The sequence below is a fragment of the Paramormyrops kingsleyae genome, chromosome 3 (assembly GCF_048594095.1).
Source record: "Paramormyrops kingsleyae isolate MSU_618 chromosome 3, PKINGS_0.4, whole genome shotgun sequence".
Lineage (NCBI taxonomy): Eukaryota > Metazoa > Chordata > Actinopteri > Osteoglossiformes > Mormyridae > Paramormyrops > Paramormyrops kingsleyae.
Window position 1 is genome coordinate 24,510,002 of NC_132799.1, and position 13,201 is coordinate 24,523,202.

The 13,201-nt window shown below is 48.1% G+C and overlaps 1 protein-coding gene across 20 annotated transcripts in view; it reads left to right on the plus strand.

Annotated features, from left to right (window-relative positions):
- Nucleotides 1-13,201, plus strand: part of LOC111846162 (neuronal cell adhesion molecule-like) — a 65,791-nt gene that overhangs the window by 28,999 nt on the left and 23,591 nt on the right. For 15 of the 20 annotated variants that reach the window (XM_072709912.1, XM_072709914.1, XM_072709915.1 and 12 more), the window contains 5 exons: nucleotides 9,842-10,039; nucleotides 11,319-11,336; nucleotides 11,720-11,825; nucleotides 12,031-12,224; nucleotides 12,647-12,769. In XM_072709912.1, coding sequence (XP_072566013.1) covers nucleotides 9,937-10,039; nucleotides 11,319-11,336; nucleotides 11,720-11,825; nucleotides 12,031-12,224; nucleotides 12,647-12,769 — 544 coding nt within the window. In that variant the 5' untranslated portion in view covers nucleotides 9,842-9,936. The remainder of the gene's footprint in view (nucleotides 1-9,841; nucleotides 10,040-11,318; nucleotides 11,337-11,719; nucleotides 11,826-12,030; nucleotides 12,225-12,646; nucleotides 12,770-13,201) is intronic. The other 5 variants (XM_072709918.1, XM_072709921.1, XM_072709929.1 and 2 more) reach the window with 1 other exon arrangement.

The window sequence follows — 13,201 nt, forward strand, 5'->3', positions numbered from 1 at the left end:
CTCCTTTGTGTCGCTGACATGAAGAAGCTGAAACAGGGATGGCCCCCATCTGCCCCACCCCGGTCTTTTATTTGGTCTTCTTTTTCTCTGATCTTTCACAGTATGACTTTCCTTACTTTTGATGTCCTTTTTTGCCCTCACTGTTTTATTACCGCAGGTTTGACCCCCTTGCATTTCTCTGCGGGTTTTAGTCTAACTGTTAACCTTGCATGTGACAAAGGAAGGCGGACGCACTGTCGCTCCTCTCCCCCGCCCCACCCCGCCGCGCCCCGCCCTCTCGCCGTTGTTTGTTTACCTGCCGGCCGCCTGAGTGGGTCTGTTTTTCCGCCCAGTTTCTGTCCTGCTCCGCTGCCAGCAGCCGCCTGCCGTCCTTTGAAAAGCTGGGAATAAGAGTGACGCTCTGCAGCAGCGTGGGGTTTGCTGTCACGCGCGGCGCTGCGCCCTTTTAAATATGTCCCCAGTTATGCCTCAGTGTCCAGTTGGGCGATAAGATACAGGCATTTGTCCTGGGCTTTAGAGGGTTTTTTTTTCCATTTGTGACTATCTGGATGCCTCTCGTGGTACAGGAAGGGTACCTAACACTTCCCAGTACAACTGAAGACAGGCCCATCTGCATTTCATGCTGGGTGAAATGTGAAAGCGGGGGGGCGATGTTTTGCTTGTAGGGGCCGGGAGGGGGCTGTTCATTAGCCTGCATGCTGTTACTGAGCTCTACTTCTGCTGGGAATCTCTGTGCCATGAGCTGTTCATTAGCCTGCATGCTGTTACTGGAGCATCATCCTATCACTGCTAACATCTTTAACAAACAGTTTAGTCAGGTTGTGAGCAAAGAATGAGATCATTACTGTTCTCTTCATTGTGAAATTGTGCCATAATGCAACGTCTATTATGTTGCATAACTGTGTTTATCTATAGACTTCAGGAAGATTATTACCTGTTTTGTGTTTGTTTTTAACTGAGACTGCTGTCTTTTTAACTGAGACTGCTGTCTTTAACTGAGACTGCTGGATTCTCATTTCCCTGCAGATATAAGACCGTAAAATAAACTTCTCCTTTGAGGTGGAAATGGGACCGCTGCGCCCCCAAATCCTGCGACTTTTTTTCTGCTGATCTCACAGGCTTTGTGGATGTTTAAGGGAGCAAAAATGCACCTCCGCTCCCTGTCCCTGGCAGGTGACAGATGGACTGGATGGCGTTAAGTGAAATGGATTTTGTGATTTGCGTCTCCGTGAATAATGAGTGATCTTGGCGTGAGTTCTCTTTTTTTTTTTAAATCCCTGTATAAACAGACCTGTTCTCTGGCCAGTGCTTCTGTGTCGCTGCTCATGCAACTTACTATATTACTGTAGAAAGTAATAGTGCAAATTTAGTGGAAATTTCCATAGAGAGCAGGCCTTCCTTTGTGACGGTATTTTGTTATTCTGCATAAGTGTGTCTTTTTCTGCCTTTGTGTTTGGGGATACATTACATTTATTTACTTAGCAGATGAATGAATCTGAAGTGACGTACGTTTGAGAAAGCAGGTTTGGCCAGTAGAACAATTGTGGTTAAGGGCCTTGCTCAGGGGCCAAATGGTGACATCACTCTGCCAACCCTGAGATTTGGACCGGTGCCCTTAGAATCATGGGCAGAGTCATGACCCACTGAAGCATACACTGCCTGCCGGGCCTGGGTCGCTGTGCCGGGTGCCTTTCTGTCTGCTTGTGAGTTTGTGTTCAGGTGATTGACGGCCGTGGAAGCAGGGCCCCTGAGTGTGGTGTTTAGCACGTGCCGGGGGGGCTCTCCTAAGCAGTCCTCCCCCCCGTCACCCGCCCCAGACCCGACACGCCGTGCTCAACCCATACCACCGCGTACGCCCGGCTGAATGTGCGTAAGAGCCCAACTGCAGGAAACTACGAGGCGGGAATCAAAGGGACCCATTGTTCCCGGACACAGCAGATGTAGGACAACTGCACCAACGGCCTTATTGACACCACAGGCAGTCGCCTACTTCGGTCTTGATCATGCTGGGGGGGGGGGTGGCCATGCCCCTTGTCGCTCAGCTCATCCATGATCTCTGTTTAATCATATCTGGATTTTCCTACTTAATTTTCCCCCCCCCACACACACACACAAACAATGTCCAGCGTCTTAGGTGGTTTCTACAGTAATTTAACAGGATAGGTGGTCTGATTAAGCAGTAGTGCCCCCCCATGTTCTGTCTCTGCAGTGCAAACATCAGTGTGCAAGCTGGATGTCTGCAGGCAGCTTGGCCTTAAAGTCCACAATGCAAATGAATTCATCTTGATTATTCCCGTCCGCTTGGAGTCACGGTCCTCGGGCTCACAGGGTGTCTTCCGTTCGAATACTAAAGAGTCTTGCTGTGAAGTCGGCCTGTGGATTTGCATTCTGTTGGTGGGAATCTGGGGGAGAAAAAAAAGGTGTTTTGTTTGCCTGTGAATGCGGGGGGAGGGGGTTTGGGGGCCGGGAACGTGTTCGTGTTCCTGTTTTCCCGGAGAGGGGCGGACCAGCGTTCTGTGGGAAACAAGGCGACCATGTTGAGTGTCTATTAGGGACATGCCAACAGGCAGGGCGGGGGTGACTTACGATTGGAGGGAACGTGTCCTTCTGTTCGTAATGAATACGTCAGTAACTGCAACGCCAGTAATGTAATGAAATACCGGCACTGATGCCACTTGGACATTAAGGATGAATGACATGGTGTCGCTGCTTGTGTTGTAAACAAGCTGAAGAGTCAAAGACCCCATTGAGTGGCAGGTGCTGGACCAAAGCACGTACCCTGCTGGTGGACCAGAGCAGGGACCGGGCCGCCTTGACAGGACTCATCTGAAAACGGAACAGAGAGTCTTTACATGTTTCTTATTATCCCATCAATTCGACTCAGTCCCGCTGCTGGCAGTGCACCACTGAAAGGAAAAAAACGCAGTAAGCGGGTAACAGATATCTCCAAAGAACGAGCCTGATTTACAGGAACGAGGTGCATAGCTGTGCAATTTTGGGAAAGTGCTCTAATTACCCCATTGTAAAAACAGGCCCTTTAGACTGGCAGCTCCATCGCAGCATGTCCAGAGTCGGCCAGGGTGGGTGGGAGGGGGGGTCTTCGGGCCAGCCCTGGCACCTTCCTCTCCCCCAAACATCGAGGGCTGGATCCATTCCCAGCTCAACTCCTTTCGTGAAGGATGTCATGTAGGTGTATGATCTGAGATGCTTCGATCCATCAGCCACCGGTCATTATCTGCCGATATTCATTCATTGATTGGATCTCTCAAAGAGGCCAATCAGGAGCGTTTGCTAAAATTACTGATCTGACAGTTACACATGGCATCCAGTAAGCAATCTGTGTGAAGCAGAAATCACACGTGCTGCAAAACAACATTTATGGTGTTTGAATGATCCTTTCTCTTGTTAGGCTTGTGGTATGATCTAGTTAAGGTTGCTGTATGATCTGTTCTCTCGTTAAGCACGTCGCATGATTCTTTCGTTAAGGTTGCTGTATGATCTGTTCTCTCGTTAAGCACGTCACATGATTCTTTCGTTAAGGTTGCTGAATGATCTGTTCTCTCGTTAAGCACGTCGCATGATTCTTTCGTTAAGGTTGCTGAATGATCTGTTCTCTCGTTAAGCACGTCGCATGATTCTTTCGTTAAGGTTGTTGTATGATATGGTCTCTCGTTAAGCACGTCGCATGATTCTTTCGTTAAGGTTGTTGTATGATATGGTCTCTCGTTAAGCACGTCGCATGATTCTTTCGTTAAGGTTGTTGTATGATATGGTCTCTCGTTAAGCATGTCGCATGATTCTTTCGTTAAGGTTGTTGTATGATATGGTCTCTCGTTAAGCATGTCGCATGATTCTTTCATTAATGTTGTTAAGTGATGTTTTCTCTCCTTAGGTACGTTGTGTGTTTCTTTCTCCCGTTATCGTTGTTGTATGTTCCTTTTGTTAAATATAGGGTATGAAAGCTTCTTTAAGACTGTGGTATCATCATTTCACAAAGACAAGATTAAGGGATGTTTTTTGACGTTATGTACTATATGTAATACCATAACTTGTTTTCACTGGAGGCCAGACTCGTGTCTAATAGTGTTGTTTACCTGTACTGCTCAGTACTGTTACGGTAAATTATGTTTTATAATTATTTGATGGGTCTGAGTTGATGGGCCCCCCCAATTCTAAGCTGCGTTTAGTGTTGTTCTTTTATCGCTAAGATGCGTTTAGTGTTGTGCTTTTATCGTTAAGCTGCATTTAGCGTTGTGTTTTTATCGCTAAACTGCATTTAGTGTTTTGCTTTTATCGTTAAGCTGCATTTAGCGTTGTGCTTTTATCGTTATGCTGCATTTAACGTTGTACTTTTATCACTAATGGCGGAAGAAGCACATGAGCCAGGATATTGACATCAGCAGAGTCCAAGGGCCGCCGTCTGCCGCGTTTGCCATCCCAAAAGCCTCCCTGCCCAGCCAACCCGGCCATCAGCTGCTTGCATGAGTGCACCTGCGTCGAAATGTTCAGTGAGTGCCTGGTGCATGTATAGAAAGCCAATTATCCGGAAGGAGACAATGGGCGATTGTCTGGTCTGCGCTTGTGGAAGTCGGACAGCTCAGTGCATTTACACGGAGCATACTGGCTATGAAATTTTAGTAGCCAACATTCCCACTCATGTGGGCTTGGGGCCCAGCCCATCTTACCGTTATGATGCTGCTGTTGATGTGTCCATGAGCAGTGGTCCTCATCTCACTTCCTAATTTAATGCTAATTCTTTGTCGCTTTTGTGTCACCAAATAAAATAAAAAAAAAAACAGCAATTATTCGTTTCTGAAAATTCATGGCTATGTTTTCCCGACTAGTCTGTCATTGTTCCCTTTTTTTAGAGTGGGAGGAGGCCATGGGCGGGGTAATGTGGTGAATTATTTTTCCATACGCAGTGAAGGATTGTGTTCGACCAGTCGCTCAGAGTGTTTACAGCTCAGTAGTCAAGGTCACTGTGCCGAGGGGACTGCAGTTTTCATATTAATCCTGGCAACGGGGAACAGATGTCACTGTGACGGTTGGCTGCTGAATAGCAGTGAGGTTAATTCTGCAGAGGCATATCGTATCCATCCTGGGTGAAATTACTCTTCATGCCGTCATATGGCGACGGCAATGCGATTTCCAAAGAAGTATTTGATCTGCTTTTATTGGTCTGTAAGGAGAACTAATGGTGCTCACAAAGGTCCAGAGATAAAACTTATGGACAAGAGGCCTCATTCATTTCCCAGAGCCCTGAGACGGAACCAGAACCATACAGACTCTATTGATTAAAAAATACGCAAGAATAATAAATCATCTGGGTGAGATGAGTGTAGGACAGCTACACGCGTTTTAATTAAACTGTTACCAAACCGTATTGCACTAATAAATCAAACTGACTGAACAGCATAACAAAAGACGGGCACATCTTTGGACACCTTGTAGGTCTGTATCATTTATATCAACCTGATAAATCTAGCACTTAAGTTTTTGAAAAGATACCACTCTGGGCTGGACACCATATTAACCAATAAAGCAGCCGAATTCACGTCTTATATTAAACAATGTAGGTTTATGTCACAACAATGCATCAATGATCAAGGCCGTGCTGAGATCCTCCAGAATGGTGACGGAAAACTGAGAGGATCCCATGGCCCTGCCTTAATGTGAACGGGCTGTCTGTGAGGTTTTCAAAGGTATTTCCTCATACCGTAAAATCTGAGAAGCGTGAGTCAGCAACTCTCCAGTGTGTGCCGTGGTTTTTATGCAAAATAATTAGGCCACCGTCACCACAGAGTCTGCCACAGAAAACTGAGCTTATGCAAATGACTCTCTCTGCAGGATCATTACTTAAAATATCTGACGAAAGCACACGATAGAAGGAAGAGTGGCGTAATCTAGTTGTCTTGGATAGTACCCTGCAGTCTTACTGTTATTAAAAAAAAGGGAGACCTTTGTCAGAAAGGCCAGAGTGGGATGACTGCTAAACGTGCTTCACAGGACATCGGTCCTCCTTCCTTTCTCAGAGCCGTAATTCTGCCTGAGAAACGGCCAACACCTCGTGCTTCTCGAATTATTCTGAAAGCAGCTTTCCATTGGTGCTGGATTATATTTCCGTACTTTTTTACAGATCATGTTATTCACTGTGACAAGAAAAAGTTCAAATAATAACCCCGTATTTAAATCTGAGGATTAACAGAAAGTGAAGGTGGATGATATTTTTTCCTGATTCTCAGTTTTCCTTCTCTTACTGTGTGGCTATTCCAGGAATCCTCTCACTCCACCCGAAAGATGGTGGATCACACATATTGTTCCCTTACTGTAATGGAGGTGGACCTAACAGATTGTGGTGACTTCGGTAACAGGCATTTGGTCCTGGTGGTCGACAGCGTCGGGCTCATGTTGTGCCAAGGATTAATGTCATTGGCATTTGCACCTATTGGTTGACAGTGTCTTCGTCCAGATTGCACTGAGGTGAGGCTTGCTGCCTTTGGCATTTGTTACAGGCAGGTTAAAAATATCCCACTCGGCTGGTCAAATTCTGGCATGTCTGGCAAGAACCTAGATTGGCAGTGTGGGCTATTGCTGAACTGGTGATATGCTCCATGGCAGAGCTCAGACCCCAGAGCTGCAAGCTGTACAGGGGGGAGGGTTCCATGGCCTGGGGGAGTCCTTATCGGTCCGGCAGTGTTTGGTAGCCCTGCCTTCACTACGCCTCCAGTGGTCCTGCAGTGTTTGGTAGCTCTACCTTCACTGCACCTTCAGTGGTCTTGCAGTGTTTGGTAGCTCTACCTTCACTGCACCTTCAGTGGTCCTGCAGTGTTTGGTAGCTCTGCCTTCACTGCACCTTCAGTGGTCCTGCAGTGTTTGGTAGCTCTGCCTTCACTGCACCTTCAGTGGTCCTGCAGTGTTTCGGAGCTCTGCCTTCGCTGCACCTTCAGTGGTCCTGCAGTGTTTGGTAGCTCTGCCTTTGCTGCACCTTCAGTGGTCCTGCAGTGTTTGGTAGCTCTACCTTCACTGCACCTTCAGTGGTCCTGCAGTGTTTGGTAGCTCTGCCTTTGCTGCACCTTCAGTGGTCCTGCAGTGTTTGGTAGCTCTACCTTCGCTGCACCTTCAGTGGTCCTGCAGTGTTTGGTAGCTCTGCCTTTGCTGCACCTTCAGTGGTCCTGCAGTGTTTGGTAGCTCTACCTTCGCTGCACCTTCAGTGGTCCTGCAGTGTTTGGTAGCTCTGCCTTTGCTGCACCTTCAGTGGTCCTGCAGTGTTTGGTAGCTCTACCTTCGCTGCACCTTCAGTGGTCCTGCAGTGTTTGGTAGCTCTGCCTTCACTGTGCCTTCAGTGGTCCTGCTGTGTGACAATCAGGTTCATTGTTTCTCTCTGTGGTAGTGGTGCCTCTTTCTCCTATGTTGTCTTTGGTTTACTGTGTGTATGGTTGCTTCAGGCCGATGGCAGGCTGCGGGAATGGGGCTTCTCTTGAGAGCACACCACACACGGCCCCCATTTCCAGGACTTTACATTCCCAGCAGCAAAAATACAAGGACACACGGGGATGGCACCGCTTACTGAGGCTAGCAGACAGGGGCTGCTCCCATTGGCTATCAGACAGGGCTGCCTCCATTGGCTAGCAGACAGGGCTTCCCTCATTGGCTAGCAGGCAGGGCTGCCCCTATTGCCTGTCAGGAGCAGGGGGGCTCGGTGCACTAGCTGGGCTTCATTAACCTCTGTGGGCCGTGCAAAGACTGACACTGGAAGGATACAGTTATTTTTGCAGCAGCTGCTAGCACTAGTGCTGTCAATGAGAGGCATTTATTGTCTGTAAGGACCCTGTGGTTCCTGTCATTGCCGGCATGACCTTATTTCCCCATTAATATGCAGTAGTGTGCAAAAGTCGTAGGCAGTCAGAGAAAAAGATACTTAGTCGATCACCGTGTTGCTGTGAAATTATGACATCTGTTAAAGTGTGTTTGCTAATTCCTCTCCTAAGGTCACCCCAGAATTTGCAGCAATTATCTGGTACACCAGTGTATTTTTTGACTCGACCACTAGCACACCTCGTAGGGCGACTCAATACCTTGCTGAGTTTTTAAAATTAGTTAAGTTATTAACTAGTTAAGTGAGCTGGTGGTGAAATGTAACAGATGCATGGAATGGCTGGGGTTCCCCTGAGAAGAGGTTTAGGAACCTAAAGGTGTCGTCTAGCCGTCCAACTAGGTATCAGTAACCTTTTGGTTGGTTTTAATAGTGTTACTTTTAATTTCCATGTGTTGTAATTAAACTGCTCTTTAGTTCTGATGAAATTTACACTTATTACCCAGAGAAAATGAATGCCTAAGTGTTGCACTGTAATGTAGCCTATTGCATGAATTGAATTTAGTCAGTCTGGTGAAATGTTTCCTCAGATTGTTGCTACTCCCACTGGGTAATTGGCAGCGGCTCATTCCGAGGGCCGGGGGCAGCGAGCCTCACCGTTTCCAAGTGTTTATGGTACCTGAAATGGCTGGAGAAATGGAACGTTCAACCCATGCGACTGGGGCTTCACTGGCAGAGAACTGAACTGCTTTGTGGGTCAGTAAAATGCTTGATCGGCAGGTCAGTCTTGCAGTCAGGGCTGCGATCATTAGGTATGTTTTTAATCAGTCTATCTGCTCTGCCAGCAAGATTGAACAGAAAGAGATGCATGCTTGTGGCAAATAATGCAAGTTCATCTGTATGGGTTTAAGACCTGAGAGTGCTGACTAATTAAAGTGCACCAAAGTCCTCAATCCCACCATCTCTCTGTCGGATGGATGTGTTTGGATGGTGATGTCGCAGCAGCGCTGATGTACTCAGCTATGTGTGAAAACAATTCTGATAAATACAATCGGAGAACCAAACCCAATGCCTGACTCAAAGTGTGTTTAACACGATTGGAAGAGCATTACCTAAGACCCCCAGCCAAATCAAGGTTAAGAGAACACAACTGGGTTCAGGCCACCAGTTCCTTATCTAGAGCTGAGACTTCAGTACTGTAACCAGGGAATGTTTACAGGAATGCGGCTGCTGTCTCGCCCAGGAGTTCCTGGCTTATAGATTAATGAAGTGCTGCTGCACCTAGGACAGAGAGCCCAAGCAGACCGGAAGGATGGGGGGTCTGAAACGGGCCTGGAAATACTGCCTAATTCCCGCTCTTCCTCCTTGGCTTTCAGCCACATGTGGCGGCATCACCGGAAACTTACCGATTCTGAGGAGCTAAAAATTCCCATAACTGATAGTATCAGTCAATAAAATAGTTCTAGTAGAACAGTATTTTGCTGACTTGAAGTTTCTCAAGCTCACATACACAACGGAGATTCACTGCATTGAAAATAATATAGAAGTAGCCTCCTTACAACTTATAACTAAAACGAGTAAATAACATGAACTCTCACAATGCTGAACTCAAACAGGAAGTGGATTTGAAGTATATTGTCTTTTCTGCTGATGCTTGAACCTGTACTGTGTTCTATGCTACGAAATGCCATGTGCAGACTCTGCTCTCGGCACTGAACGTGGATGGGGAAGCAGACCGTGCCACGGGGTATATCCGTCAGTGTGCCCAACCGTGCCCATGTGCACTGGCTCGCTGCCAATACGCCAGCTTAAGGCAGTCAGCCATCATTACAGCTGGGTCATAGGACAGCTCAGTGCCACCCCCTCTGTGCCCAGATCACTGCCACTCAGGCTACCAGAAGCCCTGCCACAGTGAATGTTCCTGCACTTTGAGTCAAGGTCTTTGGGACTGAACCCAAGGCTCCAGTGCCATTGTGGTCATGGGCCTCTCTCTCTTTTTTAATCTCGCCCCCTGCTGGCTGATTATAGTGTCAGACGCCGCTTGAGCGAGGAGCCTTTTTGACTGCGGAGTGAAGCGGGACGTAGCCTTCAGCCTGTGGAAGCTGCCGGATCCCCTCGCCGACATGCCAGCGATGGAGGGGAGCGGGAAACGCGAGCTGTGCAAGGGGGTCCTGTTCGTGCTGCTCTGGGGTCACATGATCACCGCGCTGGAAGTGCCTCTTGACCGTGAGTACAAACTAACATTTTTTACATTGACGCAATTGCTACTCTAGTACTCCGGTTATTGTTGCTACTTTAGACAGCTGTTCATCGGCATTTGCTTGTAAATGACGTTAGTTCAGTTTGGTTATTTTATATTTTGTATGCAAATAGAAAACAAAATATATATAACTGAAGAATTTCTATATATGCCTGTGGCTCTCATGAGCCTGAGTAGAGGCAGTGATGCTGTTTGGTCTTTGGGGGCCTGTCGGGCTCTAGGTGCGTAGAGACTCTGCTGACCGTAATGAAACTTTAGATCATGGGCACTGGGAAGCTCTTCATCAACCCTGTACGATGCCATGTACTGTCATCTCCGCATGCAGCTACAAACAGAACTTCTCCTCCAGTGCATTTCCAGTCCTGAAAATTTCTTGAAGGCATCGCTGATGCCTCAGTGCTGAGCACTGTCGGCCTGTTTCCCAGGTTCTCCTGATGGGTTCTTGGCTTTGAGCGCTGCAAAGTTAGGCCAGATAGGTAGCCACTCTATCAGACGGAGGCAAAGACTGAGGTGATTAGGGGCTGGACAGACACTGTTTAGGGTTTAACGTAGGTTCTGGCTTGTGTGGTTCTTATGGGGTGTTGATTGGGAGTGGCATTTAATACCATCGCCTCCGGTCTCCCTGTGAAGTCAATTTACTCTGGAACATTGTGTGTTCAGTTCTGACAGCATTGTCCAAAAAGTTCTAGATGTTCCTGGAGGACAGGGAGAATGAATGAACTCCCCCACATCACCGCCCAGTACGTAGCCTCTGGCTTTAGCTTCATGGGATCTTCTCAGTGGGAAACCCCAGAGGTCTCATGGGAAATTTAGCTGAGCACTTAAGTTTCAGGGCTGAAGGTTCCTTATCAGGTTTCGGGGGTGGGGGGGAGGTAGGAGTAGATTGGGTCACAGCGACACGTGGGGATCGGCAGGTCACTGACAGGGACGTCCTCTGCCACGCCGCGTCACCATGCCCCCAGATCATCGCTGAATGGGGGTGTTCCCACGAGTTGTACGAGGAGAGGCCTTATTGCTAAATGCTACACCAGTGTCTGCGTGATTCTGCACGTCATTTCGATAATGATCTAGGTAATACGTGTCTGGAAAAACCATTTGTGAAGATCATCGTGTGGTTAGAAGAACTGAAATATCAGCGTCATTTTGTCGGGGTGACCGCAGTCGTGGGGAAAGATTTACTGTGTGTTGGTTCCTTGATACTAATGGCTGCTTTTCTGTTTATCTGCTGATTCTTGGGGAAAAAAGCTAAAATTCTGGGAGAATGTAAGTTTCTGAGGGTCTGTGTTTCTGCCTGCTTGCCACTTTGTTTTCCACTCATTCCCAGAACCTGCATGCACTCTGGGTATTTACTGTATCTGCCTGCTCCATCGCCTGCTCGCTGTCTCATAGCTGCAGCCTCCTCCTACACATCAGGTCATCCTGCTGAACTGTGACTGAAGCTGGCAGGCGGTGACGCCTCATCGTTCACTTGTCCGCCACTGCATGCCCTTCTGTCTGTTTTTGTTTAGTGCCGCCTGTCCGGTTCAGCTATTTTTAAGATATGCATGGTCTCCAAACCTTTGAATGAAATGCAGTGAAATCTTTTAATGAAACTGTTTCAGTGTGTGTGTGAGTGTTTATGTGGCGTGCCTCTTCCTCGAACCCAGTGGCCCAGCCGCCCACCATTACGCACCAGTCTCCGAAGAACTACATCATAGATCCTCGGGAAAACATCGTCCTTCTGTGCGAGGCTAAAGGAAAGCCTCACCCCAGGTGCGTGCGGCTCTGAGCATGCTCACATTCAACACCCACCCCCCTCCAGCTCTCCCGATCAGCCATTGGCCCACGTCTGACTGTACAAAGCACAGTGCATGATGGGATATGTGTATTTAAATGGATGTGGTGATTTGCTAGCCAGGTCTTGTATGAACTAGTAACCAATTTGGCTGGTAACCTGGCACAAACATGGCGTGTGCAGCTTTTCCTGGACCAGGAACGGGACACATTTTGACATCGACGAGGACCCCAAGGTGACGATGAGGCCCCGCTCGGGGACGCTGGTCATCGACATCAGCGGGGAGAAGGCTGAGGCTTACGAGGGCATCTACCAGTGCATGGCCCGCAACATCCACGGGACCGCCATCTCCAACAACATCGTCATCCGCCAGTCCCGTAAGAGCGCCAGGGCCATGGATCTCCCCGATTCACACCTCTAACACACCGCCATTCTCATCTCTCTGCCTTACCAACCTGCTTCTGTCTCCTGTCTGAAAAATTAGATTTCTTTTCAGTCATCCGATCGCTCTACCTAGAAGGTAAAAGTAATACAGGTTCAATCTGCATGATACACCTACATTCCCAACTCTTCCCTCAAACGGCAATATCCCTCTCTGTTACACCTTTGGTAGGTTGTCGACTTTAGCTAGAATAAAACAGCCCCCGTTGCCAAAGTTGCTACCTTGGCCTCTTTCCGTGCCTTCAGGACGGCTTTACCGGCTCACACTCCCTGTTCCTCGCTGTGCCCGGGCTCGTAGCTTTGCTGTTGACGATGTTCCTCGCTCCATATTCCACCGCTTGTCTTATTTGCCCCTCAGGGTCCCCCTTGTGGTCAAAGGAGAACATTGCGCCGATCTTAGTGCAGGAGGGAGTGTCTCTGGTCCTGCGGTGTCAGCCGCCTGCCGGCCTTCCTCCGCCCGTCATCATCTGGATGGACAACAGTAAGCCTCAGCTGGCCTCCTGAGGGCTCTCCCAGGATCATCCCATGCCTCGCTTCCCTTAAGATTAATTAAGATTAAGATGGGCTTCATTGATCCCGGTGGGAAATTCTGGGGCATACAGCAGTGTGATCGAAATGAGCAGACGAGCATGTAGTGCCAAACAGTGCGTGTGCAAAGGCAGTACACAGGCCAGTGCAAACAAGTAAACACACAGTACACAGGCCAGTGCAAACAAGTAAACACACAGTACACAGGCCAGTGCAAACAAGTAAACACACAGTACACAGGCCAGTGCAAACAAGTAAACACACAGTACACAGGCCAGTGCAAACAAGTAAACACACAGTACACAGGCCAGTGCAAACAAGTAAACACACAGTACACAAAAAACAAGCTGTAGAAGAGAATATTCTGATCCTACAGAAGTAAATA